General features: G+C 40.6%; 1 protein-coding gene across 1 annotated transcript in view; it reads left to right on the forward strand.

Moving 5' to 3' along the window:
* The window catches only part of RAB5C (RAB5C, member RAS oncogene family), a gene marked incomplete in the record, with an annotated part of 696,743 nt that extends 678,583 nt beyond the window's left edge, over positions 1 to 18,160 (forward strand). Inside the window, 1 exon segment of the mRNA XM_044054726.1 lies at positions 14,427 to 18,160. Coding sequence (XP_043910661.1) covers positions 14,427 to 14,542 — 116 coding nt within the window.
* Positions 18,161 to 20,749: the final 2,589 nt, after the last annotated feature.

Consider the following 20,749-nt stretch of genomic DNA (forward strand, 5'->3'; position numbering starts at 1 on the left):
AAGCATTACTTTTCTTTTGCTGATTCCATCTCTCCATTTGGTCCTCTTCCTGTAGCTCCATGCTGAAGTTGTAGGAATGAAGAACTGTGGAATTAGCTGCATATGTTTTGGGACTGTGAAGTTTTTTTAAATTCTGAAGTTCAATTCTGTGACTTTTATGTGATGGCATATGGCTTAACTCACTCAATTTCTAAATATGAACTACTTCCTGATTGTAAGGGATGTAATTTTGTTGAGTATGTAAGGAACTGCATTGTCTACATTTGATCTAATGTCTTCATTTCATTAACCTGTGTGCATTGGTTCCAATCCTCGGAACCGATTGGCCGCTTTCTTTTTCAGCTTGACCTTCCTGACTTGAGCTCCTCCCTATACCCACAATGCTGTGCTCCCCAGCATACCTCAGATGTCATTTGCCATGCATTGCTTCAGCAGCGAGTTCACCTGGGTCTTGAGCTTCCTCTGGTGAAGATAGTTTTGTGAGTGACTTTCTCTTATATTCTTCTTTTCTCCTGTTCAGTTTTACTCTTATAATTTACCTTTACTTTTTAGTTTAAACTTAGATTGACTCTTGTGTAGTCAGGTTTCTCTCTCCTTTCTCCCTTTCCAAAACAAAAACTTCTTCCCTTCTCCTTATATTTTTCTTACTATTTCTGAAAACCCCCAAGGTTTTAAAACTGTGCTTCCTGTGGGTAGAAGATCCCCTGTCTGACACCCACAGGGAGTGTGTGTATTGCTTGGGGCCTACTCACCTGGAGGCCCCTTTGCATGATTTGTCAGGCCTTCAATCCCTAGGCTCTGACAGACATTCCTAACAGCTGAGAATACTGCAACAAGGATCAGTAGGGCATCTGCTGTTACAGTAGTTTTACAGCTGTACTTTGCCCTCACTGGATGTTCTCATACAGCTACATTTTACACGCATCATGCTAATACTGTCAGAAAAGAACCATAGCTTTACATTTTCTATTTGTTTTCTAAGGTGGGCCTCAAGGTCTCAAATGTTACTTTGTCCACATGGCTGTGTGACTGTACAATTTTTATATGCATCTTAAGAACATAACCTTGACATCTAAACCCAAGACACACGTTAACATTCGTTTACCAGGAAAGTCTGACTAGGACAGAGCCCATTTCCAGTGGAGGCCAGAGATAAACACTCCAAATACTTGTCTTTGGAATGTGGGAGGAAACAAAGTACTCAGAGGAAACCCATGCAAGAACAGGGAGGACATGCAGACTCCGCACAAAAGGCACCCCAGCTGAGAATCAAACTGGAGAACCTCTTGCTGTGAGGCGACGTTAACTGCTGCACTACTGCATACAGATCCATTGCAACTTCTACAGCATTCTTCAGGAGCTCTTCACTTGATAGTTGTGATGCAGCAATGTGGTCCATGTTGCAGACCTTTCTCAAATCCTGGAAATTGGATGTGATCTCCAGGTCAAAGTTTTTTTCTGAGGCTGCTATTCTCAGTGGGATCCTGTCATGATTCCACCCAGGTCTTAGTAGCTAGATCTTGGTTTTCCATAATCCATTCATTTTGACAACCTGTTTCACACCCCCAAATTCTTATGTAATGTATATTGCTGGACAGACCTTGTAGACCTGTCCAGAAGCCTTTTCCTCTGATACCATAACCTCTTCCTTTTGTCTCTTGGCTCCTTTTTAGGCCCCAGGTGGCAAACTCCGTCATTGTTCCGCTCTACTCATCACTCATTAGACCCATTATAGAGTACAACGCCCCTTTTGGGATGCACCTCACAAGACATCAACAACAACTGGAAAGGCCGCAAAAATACCTCACAATGAGGATTACTGGCCTCAAACAGATGTCTTACGCAGACCGTCGCAAAAAAACTCCAGCTTTACTCTGTCGCATATCGCCTATTCAGAGGCGATCTCTGCCTAACATACAAAGCTACGTCAAACCCAGAGCTGTTGGACATGCTCCACTTAAAGAAATCCCAATCCCTCCGAGCTACATGCTCTAGGGATCTAAACCTTGTCACCACAATAAACGGAACATGCTGGAGGGATAGATTCCTGTCCCAGAGATTTCCCATACTCTGGAACAGACTACCTATCTATGTCAAACAGATCTCATTAGCACTCTTCAAGAAAAATCTTGATGATTGGATGGGTAATAGGAAATTCACCCCAGGGATCACTTCTGTGGTTCTGCTTGACAGGGGCACAAGAAAATAATTTTCTTGGGTGGCGAAAGCCAGGGTACCTTTTTGGCTAGGCTTGTATAGGCCCTAGGGCCAATAGCCTAGTACTTACCTATGAACCTATAAGTCATAGGGGAAGCCATTTGCCATCATTGGGGAAGGGAAGGAGCTCTAAACATTTTGAAGTAATCTACCACCTGACTGTGAATTCCCACAAGTTGAAATGGACTGACTAGAGGAGAAGATCCACCATTTTAATATGTATAGCATTTCCACATCATTTATATATCCCGCCCTGTGGACTGACAGCTTGGATGAGACATCCCCACCATCTTAATGCAAATAAAGTTGCAGTGAATGACTTTGAGAGAACATGGGCAAAATTCTTAGCTAGGCTTATAAGAGCCTCCGGGTCAATAGCTTAGTATCATCCTATGAATCTATTCCCTAGCTAAATGGAAGAAGTTATCCCTTTAGTGCCAAGGGGGAGGTCAGGACCCAACATAGACCTGTGTTCACAGCCCACATGTCCTTGTCAAATTTTTATAAATCTGGATGGTTTATTCCTGTTAGAGCACAAGTGTCAGCTATTTCAACCTATTCCTTGTTTCCAGAAAACTATCCATAAATGGGATCCTATACCGGAGAGGTGCCCCCAAGATGGAACTTAATCCACTGTGAGACTGCAACAGTATCCTTGAGTCTGGCATTACCTCCTGTAAAACCAGTTGTGACTAGGGTCATTTAAGGATCAAGTGTTTGAGCTATGGACCCCCATCTTCAGAAATTTTTTTCAAGTCTTCAGTAGTAACATTTGTCCTTGAATCGTGCCATTCACATTTCAGTGTCTGTCTACTCCCTCCTCTCACAACAGCAGACAAAACATTCTCATATACCTAGATGTTCTTGGGTTGTAAGAAATAATACAGTATCAAGTTGGGTGGTACATTGCATTAACTTTTACTATAAAACCCATGGCAAGCCCTTGCAGGAAAAGGTTCAGACTCCATTTAGGACGCATTGCAAGTACTGTGGCCTTCTTGAATTACATTAGTACCATAGGACATCCAAGAAGCAGCTACCTACTCCTTGTTCATACATTTTCTAAACACTACAGGCTTGATGTGATATCTAGGCTTAAGGCTATTTTTGCCCGTGTTATCCTGAAGGGTCAGTTAGTCATAATCCAGGCACTGAGCCAACTACTCACTTTGGAAAAGCTTTGTCATTCTTCCTGTAAATTGACTGCAGCAGTGACTCTGAGTATAGTACAGATGCTCTTCGTGTTTCACTGTTGCAGTTATTGCACTTGGCTGCTGGCAGGTTGCCCTCAGTCGGCCTGAATAACAAAGTCTTGGGTCCTGCGTCGGTTGCTGTCTCCTCTTCCATGACGTCAGGAGTATAAAACATGCAGCCGATGCCATTTTGTTCATTGCCGAGAGGTGTCCGAAGCAGAAGCAGTTCGCAAGTACCAGTCGGCCGACTCCTGAAATTTTTGTTTTCGAGTTTCAGAACCGAAGTCTTCAACCTAAAGCTAAGTACCCCTTGCTGTCGGTTTTGTGCTAAATTTAACCAATGCACTATTAAGCGTCTGTATATTTTTGCTTCTAAATATTTTGGCTCAAGATTTTAACTACCCAGAAATGTCTTCAGTTTAGCAGTCCGACTACCGGAATTCACAAAAAACGCAAAGAAAATGACAGACCGTCTAGGTCCAAAACCGACGACGAAGCTTCTCCTAAGCCAGTCACCAGTACTCAGTGAGGGGCTTTCGCAGCCTCTGATGCCCACTACTTTTGATTCGCAGGCCTCTACAGAGACCCATTCGGAGTCTGGTATGCCCAGAGATACCAAGTATTGAACTCGCGGATGTCTCTCCCTTAGATGGGTCTGGAGCCACTGAGCAGGCACCGGCTTCTGAGGGTGTATTCAGGCCTAAAGATGTGTATTAAACCGACGCCATCATCAAAAACAAGGCCAAAACCAACTTCTGTGCTTAAACTGACACATGGGCCATGTGTTCAAGCCCCTATGCCTAAAAAGCAAATGATCAAAATGGTTTAGGATTTAATTACCTTGATCAGTAGTTCCCATCCCCCTCCTGCTAAGAGGCCTAGGCAAGGCAGTGATTATGAATCTTCAGTTCAGGTTTCCGTTTCTTCTGATTCCTCTTCTGATCAGGAATTTGAGGACTCTGATGCAGAAGAATCCATCCCTTCTACTTCTCCTCCTGAGGATTTTTCTTTTGGAGAAACTTTGCATACCTTAAGAGAACATTTTCATTGGGAGAGTCAGGATTTTTCAGAATCCAAAAAGAGGCTTAGGGCTTTCCTTCTTCCTCAGCATAGGCCTTTGGCTGTACCTCCTGTTTTAGACATTGTTGATGTTTTCTTAGAATCCAGCATGGCTCCTGATTCCCTGCCTCTGGCTCCTAGTAAGCCAGACAGATATCACAGGGTTCCTGACTCAGTTTCTTTTTAAAAATCCTATTGCTGATCCTGAAACAATTTCTCAGGGTCCCAAGGGTGTTAAGGCTTCTACTGCTAAAAATCCTACCCCTTCTGATAGAGACTCCAGAGCGCTGGATAGATGGGGTAAGAAGGTTTACACATTTGCAACCCTGGCTATCAGGGCTTTAAACTGTCAATTTCATATGCTTAAATATCAGCAGCATGTCATGGGCTTACTGAAACAGAAAATGATGATTTCTGACTGGGTGGAAATTGCATTCAGCTGAATAAGTTGGAAAGCATTCTTTGCAATGTGGTTTTGATTCCTTGGAGGCCTCTTGCAGGGCTGCCATAACTGGATCTGTGATAAGAAGGCATGCTTGGCTCAAGGAGCAAAATCTGCCTGATCATGTTAAAATAAAATTGTTGGATGCTCCTTTACAACAGGACAGTCTATTTGGTAATAAGGCAGAAGAAGTTTTGAAAAAAGATGGAAGACCAAGCTAAATCTATGCAAACTGTAAAATATTTTTTTACAAGTGCAGCCACACCCCTTTGGGGGGAAAAATAGCACTTCATTTTAAGATCCTTACTAGACCTTGCTGTGTGGTCAGCGTTACTAATCTCCCTACAGTTACTTTAAGCAGTACATTGTGCTTAATGCCTGACCTACCCAGGCTTACATTATATTGCCCATAAGTCTTATAACACTTATTACCTGCCTATGTGACCTTTTGTAACAGTCAAGCATATTGATCTGTGTTAGATTGCAGGTTTATTCTGCTGTTTTACCTTTGATTTTCCTTGTTACTTGTTTTCACTACATACCTTTACTCTAATACAAATGCTAATACTGTTATTTTTTCCCCTAGACATTTCTTAGCTCTATCCCTTTGAATTTTGACTACAGGTGTCATTCCTGCCTTGCCTACAGTACTGAAAGACTATCTGCCTCCCTTATTTACTCCTCTATCAAGGAACTAAAACGTTATGGGCTTTGCACTGATGTTTTATTAGCCTCTGGTCAAGTCAACCTATAGAGTTCATTAGTTCCTAGCAGCCAGTACCTCTCCTTTTTTTCTTGTGACTTCTCCTATTCTCTTTCTCCATCATCATTTCTCATGCCTAGAATCAGCCTTTAAAGTTATTTGTTAAATTCCATATCTCCTTTAAGCTCAATATTCTATCTTACAGTCTGCCTATCTCCTGCAAATAGTGCTGACACTGCTCCAATACCCTGCCAGACTTCTCAGCTCCACCTCACCCCACCTCCTACTGCTTGCTTTCTACCTACTCCTGCATACCTATTCCTATTCCACTGGTCTACTTTGGTCTCCTGTCTTTCTCTTCCTTCCATATACTGTTTGCTCTTCCATATACTGTTTGCTCCCTACCTGCATTTTGCTACACTTATAGTCCAATCCTTCTCCTTCCCGCTCAAACTTCCTCCCATCCACACACACCTCTACAACACACTCCCACTGTATTTTTCCCATTCCTCCCTCATCATCTTTCCTTAACTATCCCTTTAATCCTTACCACTTCACTATCCACTCTTCCCCTATTCCTATCATATCTTTATATCTACTCTACAGTAGAATACCCCTTTTACATCCTGCCTCTCACACACTCTATTAGCCCTCTCTAACTTCTCAAGACTCATCTTACCATGGCTCCCTACCTGCCTAGCCAGCATTTACTATCATTCCTGCTACTCTCCACCCTATGCTCAGTCTATCTGCTATCCTCTTACAAGATATCACTTGATGCTCTATCCCTCCTTCCACATAAACACACATCAGCATTTATCATTCCACTTATGTCTTATCCTTTTACTTCATCTATTACCAACTACCAAAATTCCACAGACTTAGACATCTCAACTATGTCCTAACTACTTATAACAAAAATAAAATTCTAACCTTACAAAGACACTACCTGGTTATCAAATGTAGCAATCCTACCCTTCAAGATGGTGATATCCACCCTAACCCTGGCCCCTCACTCTTTTCCCCCACAGTATATATGCCTAGAACCAATAATAGCTTCTTAATCGGACATCTTAATACCCAAAGCTTAAACAACAAAGTACCTTACCTACATGCCCTCCTTCACATACACTCATTTGATATTCTATGCCTCTCAGAGACCTGGCTAAAACCTAGCACTAAAGACTCTGAGATCATTCCCAAGGCTATAACATAGTAAGACGGTGGTGGTGTTGCTATTCTTTTTAAAAACCATCTTAATATCACTAGCCTTCCACCCCTATCATCTCAACATAGCAAAATAGAATCCATCATTATCAAACTCCAATTAAATTCCAAAAAATCCATACATATCATCTTGCCCCTGGTAACAATATACCAATACTTGAAGATTATCTTAGTTGCATATCAGCTACCTATCCACAGGAAACCATCATTCTAGGAGACCTGAACATAGACTGGAATAGCATTAATGCAGATAATCCTTCATCCCATATTAACCTTCACGGCTTCACCCAAACCATTAACTTGACTACTAGGCTCAATAAACATACCAAGAGAAAGCATATTGGACTGGATACTTATAAACAGACTAAAAAAAGTAGGAACCTTGCCAGGCGATGTTAGTGACCACTCCTTAACTTTTATAACAAGAGAAAAAACTGACTGTCCAAATCCCCACATTACTAGAAAACATCAAACATTTTAATCCTGACCTATTTCAAGCTGAACTCGTGCATGTAACTGGAACCCTTAAAACACTCCCTCTTGAAAATGCAGTACTACATTTTAACAAAATATTTTTATCCATTCTTGACACACATGCACCAGAACTATTAGAATGAAATCCAATACTGCCCCTTGGCTCTCCCATGAAACCAAAAACTTATTCTCGCTAGGAATAAAGTCTGGGCTAGTTGGAGATCCCACAGAAATAATACAGATCTCCTACTCTTCAGACAGCATAGAAATCTAACTAAAAAGCAGTTTTAGCCGATAAAAGAAATTCTATATTGAACTACAACAAACCCATATTAACAATTCTAAACTATTCTGGTCCTCAATCAATAAACTCCTCTCACCAGGAACTTCCAAAACACCTTCCCCACTAAATGCAGACCCAGATACCCCACAACAGACTGCAGATGCTTAACTCATTCTTCACAGAAACTATCCAAGCACTAGCTAAACAACTTAATGCCAACAACTTCTGTCCTCTAAGTAAACTAACCAACTCCTCTTTTAACTTTTCTCTACAACCTATCTCCACATCATATATTCTCAGACTTCTTCTCAAGCTAAAACCATGCACCCTCTGCTGATAAACTCCTTCCTTTTCTTCAAAAGGCTGCTAAGGTTGTTGCATATCCTATATCTATTCTTATAAACAGGACAATTAGAGAAGGAATCATCCCTGAAGTCTGGAAGATATCTCATATAATCCCACTCCACAAAGGTGGAAACTCAACTGACTACTCCAACTATAGGCCTATTGCTCTCCTCTCACCTCTGTCCAAAATTATGGAAAAATGTATCCACCATCAACTTGTACAATATCTCTCAAAACATAACATAATAGCAAACTGCCAACATGGCTTTAGACCACATCACAGTACTACCACTGCCCTACTTTCTTTGTAGAGACTATTAACCAGAACCGAAACAACAACCTACTCTCTTCTGCCCTCTTCATTGACCTCTCCAAAGCTTTCGATATGGTAAACCACCCATTATTACTGAATACTCAATCCATCTCATTTGATGCCCCAGCCATTAAATGGTTTAAATCTTACCTCACAAACAGAAAACAAGCTGTTCTCTGGGACAACCACATCTCTTCTCTCCTGCCTGTTTCCATTGGAGTTCCTCAGGGCTCTATCCTTGGCCCACTTTTCTCCTCTTCATTAATGATCTTCAAACAATAATCCCTCAAGCAACTTGCATTCAATATGCAGATGATTCACACTCATCTGCTCAGCTCCATCTACCCCAGAACTAATCTCTCTCACCCAAAAGTATTCAGTACAGTAGAAACATGGTTCTCTAGCCGTTTCCTCTTACTAAATGCCAAAACCAAACTTCTTCTTTTACTCCCACATCTAGAACCTCCTACATTTCTCCATCTCTTCAAACAGCCACTGTTATCTTACCCGACACTTCAACTAAATTGTTAGGTATTACAATTGACAATAATCTCTTCGACCTACACATTAACAACTCCATAAAACTAGTTAACAGAAAGATAGGATCCTTATATCGAGTCAGACCTTTTCTTACACCATCTACCAGAACACGGATTGCTCACTCTCATCTTATTTCAACTCTTTTATATGCTGCACCTATCTTCACCAACCTCAAAAAACCAGCCTTAACAAACTGGCAACCTGTTATAATAACATTGCCCGCTTTGCTACTGGTAATCCCTATAAAACTCATCACTGCCTCAACTTAAAACTTCTAGGATGGCCAGAATTTTATCTTCTAATCCATCAACTCTGCATTGCCCATAAAATACTATACCAACCTAAAATACCCCATACTCTCACAACTCATAACCCTTATAAAAATCTAACTGTCTCCCTTCCAGTAAACTTCTGACAAGTTCAACAAAATCAAACAACAATGCTGGTGACTCTCTATTTACCAATGCTATAGGGACAAAATGGAATTTGTTACCCACTAGCATAACAAAGATAACTTCATTGCCTCTTTTCAAACAGAACATTAAAGTGCATTTCCAAAATCACTGGCTTTGCTCCTGTAATAAACCTGATTAGTCCATCACTATTACTACCTAAATAAAACCATCTCTTCTCCTCTCTACTCTGCCTACTTTTTTCTTTTCTCATCCCTTTACTTCTCTACCCGCTTTTCTGCAGTACTTGCTCCTTTATTCTCACCTCTTACTTTTCCCACTTTTTTCCCTTACTCTCTTCTCACCTTATACTCCTTACCTTCACTCCTTTCTATGTTAATCTATCAGTACTTTTTCAACTGGTTAATTGAGAATTCAATTGTATTGAGTGTTTTAGTAACTAACTCTTGTAGTAGTTTTTATTTATATAGTAGAGTTTGCTATCTTTTATTTTTAATGTTTGCTTGCAAACTCAATTACTAACTCTTAGATTTTCATTATAATGAATACTGCTATTACATTTTTGTATGACAATTTCTCTGTATGTTAATATTTTTATTATTTATCTCTGAATGTATCTCACTCTGTGGAGCTTTTCTCCCCGGGCCTCTACTGAAAATGGAAATTTCTCCAGCTGGACTAGCCCGGTCAACAAATGTAAAATAAAATAAAAATAAAATCTAATTACCCAGGACAAGTGGGTCTTAAATATAGTATCCCAGGGATACAGATTTCATTTCCACATGTTGCCAATTCCAAACGGATGGCCAGATCTGCCTCCAAATCAGTGGGCAGAGGCCCAGAAACAAGTTCTATCCCTCATGGATATGGGGCTATTCAACCAGTACCAGAAAAGGAAAAAGGACAAGGTTTTTATTCAAGACTTTTCCTGGACTTATCCATTCTAAATACTTTCCTGGACATTCCAAAATTCAAGTTGCTGACTCTACAACAGTTACTGCCTATGCTGGGCAAGGCTGCCTGGTTGGTAACTCTAGACTTAAAAGAGGCTTATCTGCATATCCCAATCAGGGAATCTTGCAGAAGATGCCTCCGTCTCAAAGCAGGGTTTTTGCATTACCAGTTCTCTGCACTGCCCTTTGGCTCATCTACTGCGCCCAGGGTCTTCACAAAGTGCCTGGCACCAGTAATTGCATTTTTCAAAGAAACATTCAAATGTATCCTTATCTGGACAATTGTCTAATTCAAGCAGAAAACAAGGACACTCTTCTACAGCATCTGGCCTTTGTGAAAAGGCTTCTAACATGCCTAGGGTACACCATAAACAAAAAATCACAACTGGTACTCTCTCAAATAATTACATTCCTGGGTACAAGCTTGAATACAACTGCCCAGATGGCTTACCTCACGCCAGACAAATTCAATTGATAACATACTTCAAACAAGTGGCCACAAAAACCCAGCTTATCTGCAAGACAAATTCTGCAGGCCTTTGGGTTCATGGCTTCCTGCATTCTACTAATTCCATATGCAAGACTGCATATGAGGAAACTTCAGTGGTACCTAAAAAGGTTATGGAGTCAGCATTGTCACAGCCTGGAAACAATGATTCATTCCTTGCCTGCAACGGGAGTTCCTATGGTGGGCAGAGGCCTGTCACCAAAACTTCAAAGATTCATTCCACCCCCTGCCACCCAAACATTGACTACAGATGCATCAGCTTATGCTTGGGGGCCCATCTGGCAGGGAGATGCATTCAGGGAGAATGGAGCCCAAATCAAATGCACCTACATATCAAGCAGCAAGAAATGCTAGCTGTACAGAATACTCTGAAAGCCTTCAAGGACTTTCGTCATCCAGGACAACTACTGATAAAGATGGACAACACCACAGTTGTGGTACATAAACAAGCGGGGTACCCACTCTTACCCCATTTGCAGACTAGCCATGGCTTTGTGGAACACAGCCTTGACTTACCAAATACATGTACAAGCTCAATTACTGCCAGGAAAGCAAAATACTCTGGGAGACGAACTAAGCAGAAATCTTGTGCACCCACACAAATGGAAACTGGATCCAAAAATCTTCAGCATGTTGACATGAAGATGGGGGAGCCCAGACATAGATATTTTTGCCTCTTCCCCAAAACTATCAGTTGGACAAATTCTGCACAAGAACTCGTCACAAAAAAGCTTGGAAAGTGGATGCTGTATCCTTCAGCTGGAAAAACCTATCAGTCTATGCCTTTCCTCTCAATGGTTTTACTAAAAGTCAAATAGGAAAAAACGAAAATAATTGATTGCTCCAGACTGGCCTCGCCAACACTGGTACCTACGCAATGTCACACCTTCCTCCATGGTACCTGCCTCAGACACCTTATCTACTGTCTCAGCAGAACTATCAAATTCATCACACTCTGCTCCATGCTCTGAAGCTTGCAGCATGGCTAATTAATTTCACCAGTCACATCTCTCAGTAAACCTGTGATGGATGTCATTTTAGAGGCTAGAAGGCCTAGTACTGGAAAATCGTATGCTGATAAGTGGAAAAGATTGTGTGCCTGGAACCAAGCACAAGGAATAAACACAGCAATGCCCAATATTCCTCAGATTCTGCAATAACTGAGATGCTTCACAAGGGCCTATCTTTCTTTTATAAAAATCCGTGTCTCTGCCATTTCGGCTCATTACAACACAGAGCCTCCTCTCTTTTCTCATCCCCTGCTAAAGCAGTACCTCCGAGGGGCCAAAAATTTGAGACCTCCCAGGAAAGCACCAACTCCTGCATTGGAACTCAATTTTGTGCTGGAAAAACTCACCCTACCTCCTTTTAAACCAGCTGCTACTGCAGACATAAAATTTCTCTCTTGGAAGACCGCTTTTTTTTTAGCAGTCACTTCAGCTAGAAGGATTTCAGAACTACAGGCTCTCATGGCAGTGGAGCCTTTCATTATCTTTTATCTGGACAGGGTGGCCCTAGGGACCAATCCATCCTTTATGCCTAAGGTGGGGTATCCAGTGTGGCTCTTAATCAGACCATTCATCTGCCAACTTTTTTCCCAAATCCACAGAACAAGGGGGTGCGGATTCTGCATTCATTGAATATACACAGACAACTAAGATTCTATTTAAACAGGACAAAATCTCTAAGAAAATCTGAGCAATTACTGGTGGCATTTGCTGCAGGGGCAGAGGGAAAGGCTATTTCAAAGCAGACTATTTCCAAATGGATAAGTAAGCCATTGTATTTGTTTCTGCTACATGCACCATAGTAAACCTGTCCCCAGGGGGATCAGATCCCATTCCACCAGGGCTGCATCTACTTCTGCAGCTTTTCTCAGAGGGGTTCCTACCAGAGACATATTCTAGAAGCTGCTACTTGGAGCTCAGTTCATACGTTCACTAAACATTACCATTTACCTCTCTTTTCTAAGTCCAGAGCAGGCTTTGCCACTACTGTCCTGCAGGGCCTTATAGCTGGTATTAATGTTGTATAATTCCATCCTCCCAACCATAGCTTTGGGATTCTACCCAAATGTAATGACTGCAACAGTGAAACACGAACATAGTACAGTTGTATACACTTACCATAACTGTAGATGTTTGAGTGTATTCCCTGTTGCAGTCCTGGTTTACCCACCCATCAGCCCCCTATTTCTCTCATTATACCTCTTCTTTCCTTTACTATGCTCAAAAGCCTTTTTGGTGTGTTTGCTTGTAGTTGGAGGTATATTTTTTGTGTTCCAAATTACATGCATAATATATTTTTTTTTTTTTATTTTTTTTTTTTTCTTGCTCCCCATTGGGGACCTGACATCTGGGGCAAGAAAAACTGATTAAAATGGCGACTGCATATTTTATACCCCTGACGTCATGGAGGAAGAGACAGCAACCAACGCAGGACCCAAGACTTTGTTATTCAGGCTAACTGAGGGCAACCTGCCAGCAGATTACCCCAAATGTAATGACTGCAACAGTGAATACACTCAAACATCTACATTTGTGGTAAGTGTATACAACTGTACTTTCTTCCACCATATACGGGCTCCCACTTAGTGGGCTTCTGACAGTTGGGGCAAAAAAAACTGATGTAATGGCGTCAACTGCCTTACTTTATACTACTGACGACCTGACGTCAGTCTTGAAGCGACAGCAACCGACGCAGAAATGCTAAGCCCTCTGGTATTTGAGCGACTGAGGGCTACCCTGGCAGGGATAACCCAAATGTGATGACTACAACAAGTGAATACACTCTAACATCTACATTTATGGTAAGTGTACGCAACTGTACTTTAAGCATCTTGGTCTTCCCTGTGACAGACTGCTTCTGTATTTTAAGCACTAATTCTTGGTTTTTATGACGACTGTGAGAAAGGTAGTGAGAAGTTGGTATAATGGTTTAAGTGATTACGATGTTTACATTACAGACACAAGGTGCATGGTTTGATTCTTGCATGGAGTAATTGGCTAGGCTTAAAATGGCCCACAAAGAGCAGTTAGCCTAGTATGAGCCTATGAAGAAGGGGCAGAAGAAAAGATAGTGCCACTGATAGCCTTATTGCTTAATACAGTGCTAAGTTAATGTAAGTATCTTAGATTTTCTGCTGCTGTATTGTTAGCATGTAGTGTAGTGAAAGGGTTAAAATTTTCTTTGTTGTAAATAAGTAGAAAGATTAAGTATTTACTATGTATGTTTGGTATTCATACTTTGTGGCTATAACTGTTCTATGACTAGCACATCTGCAAGGAAGACTGCAGATAAGAACGACTAATTCTTGAAAGATGTCATATAAGCTGATTTTTATCATCTGACTACATAACACCAAGCAAATACCAAACTGCTGACTTGAAAAGATTACTTGGCTAAACAGGGTCTGAATGGTGTAACAAAACCTGTATAAATGGACAATAAATTAAGTGTTCTGAGTATTTGTAGGAATGCAGTTCCGAGGTAAGTGGAGAATTTCATCTGTATCTGTTACGAAAAGCAAACCTTGTACAATAAAAAAGCTGTGATGTGTGGTACATGTCATTTATTATATAGTTAAGTTGTCTTATTAGTAACTGTGCTCAAATTGATTAAAGTACTGTAAAGTATATTTTATTAAAATTTATCAGTATTTACTTTACTAGTGTGATGAGAGAGAGAGACTGACTTTTTGGAATTCCATATGTGCTAAATTTATCTCAGAATGTTTTAAAACCTTTTTCCCCCCAGCAAAGAAGCTGCCGAAAAATGAACCTCAGAATACTGCTGGGAGTCAAGGCAGACCCAGAGGAGTAGACCTGCAAGAAAATAGTCAGCAGAACAAGAGCCAGTGCTGCAGCAGTTAAGCAAAATTCCAGCAAACAAAAATGTAATGAACAAGACGAATGAAAAATATCCAACTGGAATCTAACCAATAGTACTTACGACAATGCAGCTACCGATTGCTGCCTTGATTCTTTGTGTACCTTAATCATTTGCTGGAGGGCATAAGTCCATCTACACCTTTCTGTACAGTACTAATTCAATTTTAAGTCTTAAGTCACTTTTTAATATATAAATATATATATATATATATATATATATATATATATGTATATATATATATGTATATAATATGAACTTCTGCTGTTTTCCTTATCCTGCAGTGGTGGATGTATGAGCCAAGTAATTTTGGTCACTTCCCCTCCTTCGCAAGTACTGGATGGAAGCTCTTTCGTATTCGGGCAGTCTCAACATTTTTCACTGTAGAGTACAGAGGCTAAAGCCCTAGTATATTAACCTAATCTTGTTAATAGACCTTATCCATGTAAAGAAACATGTAAAACACAGTAACATTTTGGCATTATTGTAACATTTCGAATTATTGGCCCAAGGCCAGAATTTTTGACCAAATGCTAATTATGAGTGCTCAGAAGAAGAAAACACAAGATTTAATCTGTATTTTTAATGTATTTTCTTTTCTTTAACACATAGCCAGAGCCATGTCAGCATTTGTCAATTTAGTATCTACGCAGTTAAATCCAGCTGTCATTCTTGTGTTAAGTTGCATGAGGGTTTGTGTTTTGAGTTTCATCACAGAATTTACAGCATAATGCACTTTTAAGTCTTTGTTAATCTTTTTCAGGTAATATGTAAAATTTGGTGTCCTTTTTTGATCACTTGTATGATGCCACTGATGCTGTGAATTGAGGACTACTACAACCCAATTTGAGGCAAATTGCACAGAGATTGCTTCAAACAGAGGTTTTTTTTTCCTGAAGAGGGGAACCATCGGGGCTTCAGAAGCCATAATTTTTCACAATATAATGGGACAGGTATTATGCTCATTGTGTCAGGACTTTTTGTTTAGCTTTGGTATGTTTTGGTGCTGTGAGCTAAAGTTGTGCAGATAATTCATTTTGAATTCTGTGGTTGTGCTTGTCCATATATGTACTGGTCTTGCAAGTAAGTGACTTCATTTTGCTGCACTGGCTCTTTTACATTTGTAAATACTGTAATGACCTTGTTTTATGGGGCAAGACAGTCTTATTTCAGATGCACACTTAAGCTGTATACTTGAATGCTTTCATGACTTGGGTTAATTTGTCTTCCATCTGAATCTGGCACTTTGTTCCCGCAGACTGTAGGTGCAGTAAGTTGGAAGGTTTCCCTGTTCATAAGTATTGCAAGCACTGAGAAAATGCATGTTATTTCGCACACTGCACTAATTGGTTAACTAGAGAGATTCTGTATGGTAAAGACAGGGGCCATATTTTCTCGGGTGAGGGTTCCATGTGTGGTCTGGAAGAAAATCAAACAAAAACAAAGACCATAATCTCCACATATGGAATGATACTGGAATTCTGCAGCCTTGTAAGCACTTCTGTGTACTAGACGAGTGCCAGCAATGCTGTTTGATTTAGCATTCCTTTGGAAGCAGAGAAGTAAAAACATTAGCAAACAGTTCCCTTATGTGAATACAGTGTTGAAACAGAGTGTTATTTGAGTATGCTAGGCAACCATAGCAAATGTACTCATGTATAGCAGTATTGAGGTTAAAGTTTTAACTGAATGCTTCCAGTACAGCTTATTCCCCTAAGAGCTGCTTTAACATTTTCTGACTACACTTTCAATTCCATTGTTTAATTGTGATTGAAGACATTATACATTATTTACATTTGTAATTTAACTTGTTTATTAGTATATTGTTGCTAACTAAGATTATTCTGCATTATTTTTTTCATCTGACTACAGACATTTTGACCACTTCTGACTTGTGGCTAAACCGTAACTGTTTAAACATCTGAAAGTGGTCAACGGATAGCACTGCTTAGCGACAGACTTGGCACTCTGGTCTGCTAGAGGAGTGTCAGGCATGGGAACACGGAGCACAGGAAAGTGCATGTTTAGAGGGGGGTGGGCAGAAGACTGAGGTGGGGGTATATCCATAACAGTTCAGCACTATCTGCATAGGACTGCTTGTGTTTAAGCAACTACACATCAGATGAGCTATTTAGCCTTAAATGGCAAGGGTTTAGTATATGCACACAATGTTTAGTTCGTTTGTCATACATTACCAGCTTCTACCTTACAGACCCCAACCCAGTTCTGGACCTACCTAATATAGAGCTAGGGACAGCACAGTGATGCAGCAGATAGTGTTGTCTCCTCATAGCAAGAGGTTCCCCAGTTGAATTCCCGACTGATGTGCCTTCTGTGCAGAGTCTGCATAGCCTTGGTGTTTGCGTGGGTTTCCTCCGGGTGCTCCACTTTCCTTCCACATTCCAAAGACATGCAGTACATGGATTGGACACACTATAATGACCATGTGTGTAGTGTGGAAGGTTTATCATGGCAGGGCTAGCCACCCGGTGTTGTAAATCTTGGCTGTAGATGATGGTCACTGTTAAAGCGACACCTCCAACCCTATGTGTAAAAAATGGGAAAAAGGGGGTTGTGGATGGATGGAGTGGTTCCTGAGGTAGGTGACAGGACTGGGGACGATCTTTTATGGCCAGTAATGGTAAGGGGTATATCTAAATTAATTCTTTATGTGGTAAGTTCAGCTGTCCAAGGCACCTAAACACACTTTCAGGAATATGTCAGGGTGGCCTTGTATTGAATCAGCCGAGGAGGGATGATGGCTTCATTATTGCATTTTGCACACACTCCTTCATAATGATGAAAGTGGCTATTGGTACCTCTTTCCATTCGCACCTATCAGCTTTCCAACCGCAAGACTTCCTTATTGAACTCCATGGCTACTGCTCCCATGTTAGTGGGGCATAGAACATGTCTGTGGGGTGATGATTTTAGCAGCCTTTTGGACAGTTTAAAAAAAAATGTATATGAGGTTATAGTGGGTGTTGAGACAAAGTGGGCGGGATGTAGAGGAGAAATGGAACAGATCAATATTTTCCTTCTGAAGATTGGGAAACCTACTGGTAAAAACGTAGGAGTAGTTTGGCTATCAGTTCAATCATTTTGCTATTTTTTTTATAGTCTTTTGTGCTTCTTAGCTTATAAAGTAATCTTTGAATATCCTCATTTCTTTTGACTTTAGCTTGAAATGCCAATTTCTGTAGAGCTCTGATTTATGCCAGATATTGATTTAAGGGCAGTCACCCTCCAACTCTCTCTCTTCACGTGCGACTTGTTATTTTAAGAAAGGGTTTATCTCTTGAAGTAGTCTCAGAGTAAGTAGACCTTGGCAGTTTTGGGTATAACAGTTACAGAATTCCTCAGAAATATATAAAAATACAAATAATTTGGTGATTACTAATAGTCCAAGAGTTTAGTGCAGGGGGTGAAGGCTGTGGGCTGTACTGTGGTTCTGAATTTGATTCCTTAAGTCTGAACCTGTGCAAGTCAGTTAATCGTATAGTACTGCTGTGTTGTCCCTGAAAAGAGGCACTTGGCCTTCTGAACTTTTGTGGTGTAACAAATGTATAAAATAAAAAAATAAAAGATGTTTTCCATTTTAAGTTGTGGTCTTTTTTAAGGTGTCTTGCAGTATATCTCTATATGTATGTGATATAAATGTGTGTGTACACTGGATGACACGGGTCTGCATGTGTTCTGAATTTTCAGCAGTCCCTTCTGTGCCACCCATCAGTGTCCTAAAGGTACTTATGCTTTTTAAAATGGCTAACAGATCTTTGTTCCAGAGTTTTGTCAAACTGCTTAGATGCTAGAATAGTCTGGTATGGAAGACCTGGGAGCAAGGAGCTTAAGCACTTGCTGTTGGGGGGGGGGGGGGTCTATTGGCTGACTGCTGCTATGCAGCATAGATTTCCACTGCAATAGTTGAAAATGACCTTGATTAGGGGTGTTTGCTTAGCCATTCCAGGCTAGTGGTAATGTACCCTCATTAGTATTAGGGTGAAAGCTGTATGTGTGTGGAAAGGGTGTTGGAGGCCCTGCAGTGACAGGGTTAAGGTCTTACTAGAAACACATTCCATGGCTGTTAGATAAAGGACTGTCCAGTTAGCTGTTTCCATACTGTTGATACCTAGTGTTGGGAGACAAATGAGCTCAGGGTTAAGAGGGGGAGGAGGAGGTTCAATGGTTGGCAAGCATGTAGGCAAAAAAACAATAGAAGACAGGTTTTGTCAAAGAAGAAAACCTTGCTGTCATAGTAAGTTTGCTTTTATAACATGTTAGGACCACTATTCTTCCCCACTAGAAAGATAACCAGTGCATGTCTGAGTCTTGTTGATACTATTAATTCTTACAGTGCTAGTCAGTGTCTGACATACAAGGTTCGTTTACAGTATGTCCAGGTACAGCTTCACCCCCCCCCACACACACTTGCAGTCACCGTCCCCAAGCACAGACTGTATTTCTGGATCCACTTATCAGTGGTGCACAACGTCAAGCCTGCAGGCCAAATCTGGTCCACAATGCCATCTAACCCCTAAAGAGTAACCAGAATTTTTTTTAAAAAGGTGAAAAAATGCTATGCCTTACTCCAGTCCACGCAAACTTTCCAGCATGTGCTTACTTACCTAATTGCAGTTGTGCACACCTCTTATTTTAGCAGCGAAAGTAACTATTCTGTGTTTATAACTTGTAATAGCAATTACCAATGCATGTTTTTATCCTAAAATTATAATGTTTGATTTTTGCCTCTACTGCATTAAACTTTTTATTGTTACCTTCATTATTTTTCAATTTGTTTATTTTATTGTATATGAATTTTTTATTTTGTGTTTAATTTTACTTATGTAATGTAACTTGGTGCTTTTCTCCCTGGGCTTCTGCTGAAAAGGAACCTGTGTCCAGTCGGACTTTCCCAGTTAAATATAAAATAAATATAATAAAATAAATTGTAGTCTGTAAAAGGTAAATTTCTGCAAGAATTTGTAATAAGTCATGGCTGCAAGACAGAATAAAGTTAAAAGCAAAGTTGATGTAGAAGACAGGCAATTTCATGACTGCTGTCTTAAGTAAAAATGGCAGTCACCTGTACTTGTTAATTTGTAATGACTTGCTATGTTTTGAGGTGGCCCATAGATGCATTAAGAATTTGCATAGTGACCCTCCCCACAAAAAGGTTGTCCATCACTGACTTATAGGTACTCCCATGTCCAAAACCAGCCCACTGCAGAACTTGATGTTTTTTTCCACTGCACTTAGTACCACCAGTTTACTTGATTGGACCAGCCTATGTTATAGGAAGAAATAGTGCAATTGTTGGTCAAAGTTTGAAGCCATCCCATCAGTGAAGCTTGAGGATAGCAGCAGCAATTCAATGCCACCCATCTGGGCTTCTGCTTCAGTGTCTTCACCCCTATTAAGAGTACTGCAGATTTGAACAGCAACATCATACCCTGGCATTAAACTGTGCTGCATTTGCTTCTGATGTATGTCATCCCCCAGGAATTTAGTTGAGGCCTTCCTTCCAGGATACAAAGATGTCTGTGATGTTAATAGGTATGTCTGCTGATGCCATTCTCCGTTCTTGCTGTATACAGTAGTGCATATTTATATGATCATCTTCCTTATATCACTGTTGCAGTATTCCAGCACTTAGGAGTTATCCTGCTCAGATTAACCTGACTTACGGTTGGGGTACCAAAGCCACCTTGACACACTGTCCGGTCTGTGACCTCAGCCACCATCTTAGGGGTACATAAACAGAAATAATGAGCATAGGAACCTCAGGCTGTCTGTCAACCAGTCTGAACATAGAAGCTTCTCTGTCTGTCTGTATACCGTGTAATGTGAGACTACCACAGCCAAGGTTTTGTCAGACAAGTGCCTAGTTGGGGAACCTTCTTTTTCTTGTAATTTGTCATTCAGACTTGTTCATGTAAACTGAGAGGGAAGTCCAACTGTGGAAGATGGTCTTTATAAAGACCTCCACTCTGTTTTGCTTAAGGGCAGAAGACTTAATGTAATTGTAAAAATTTCCAGTCATTTGTTCTTAAAATCCTACATAGATGAGCTTTTCTTAATTCATATCTGGAGACCCAATGTCTCTAGCCTTGTGCTTTCCAAGACGGGAGAACCCTCTGCCTCAAGACATCCTGCTCGCACCCAAAAAGTTTTTTAAAAATTAAAAACAGATA

This window comes from Protopterus annectens, chromosome 13.part0, assembly GCF_019279795.1.
Source record: "Protopterus annectens isolate FY-2018-M chromosome 13.part0, PAN1.0, whole genome shotgun sequence".
Lineage (NCBI taxonomy): Eukaryota > Metazoa > Chordata > Ceratodontiformes > Protopteridae > Protopterus > Protopterus annectens.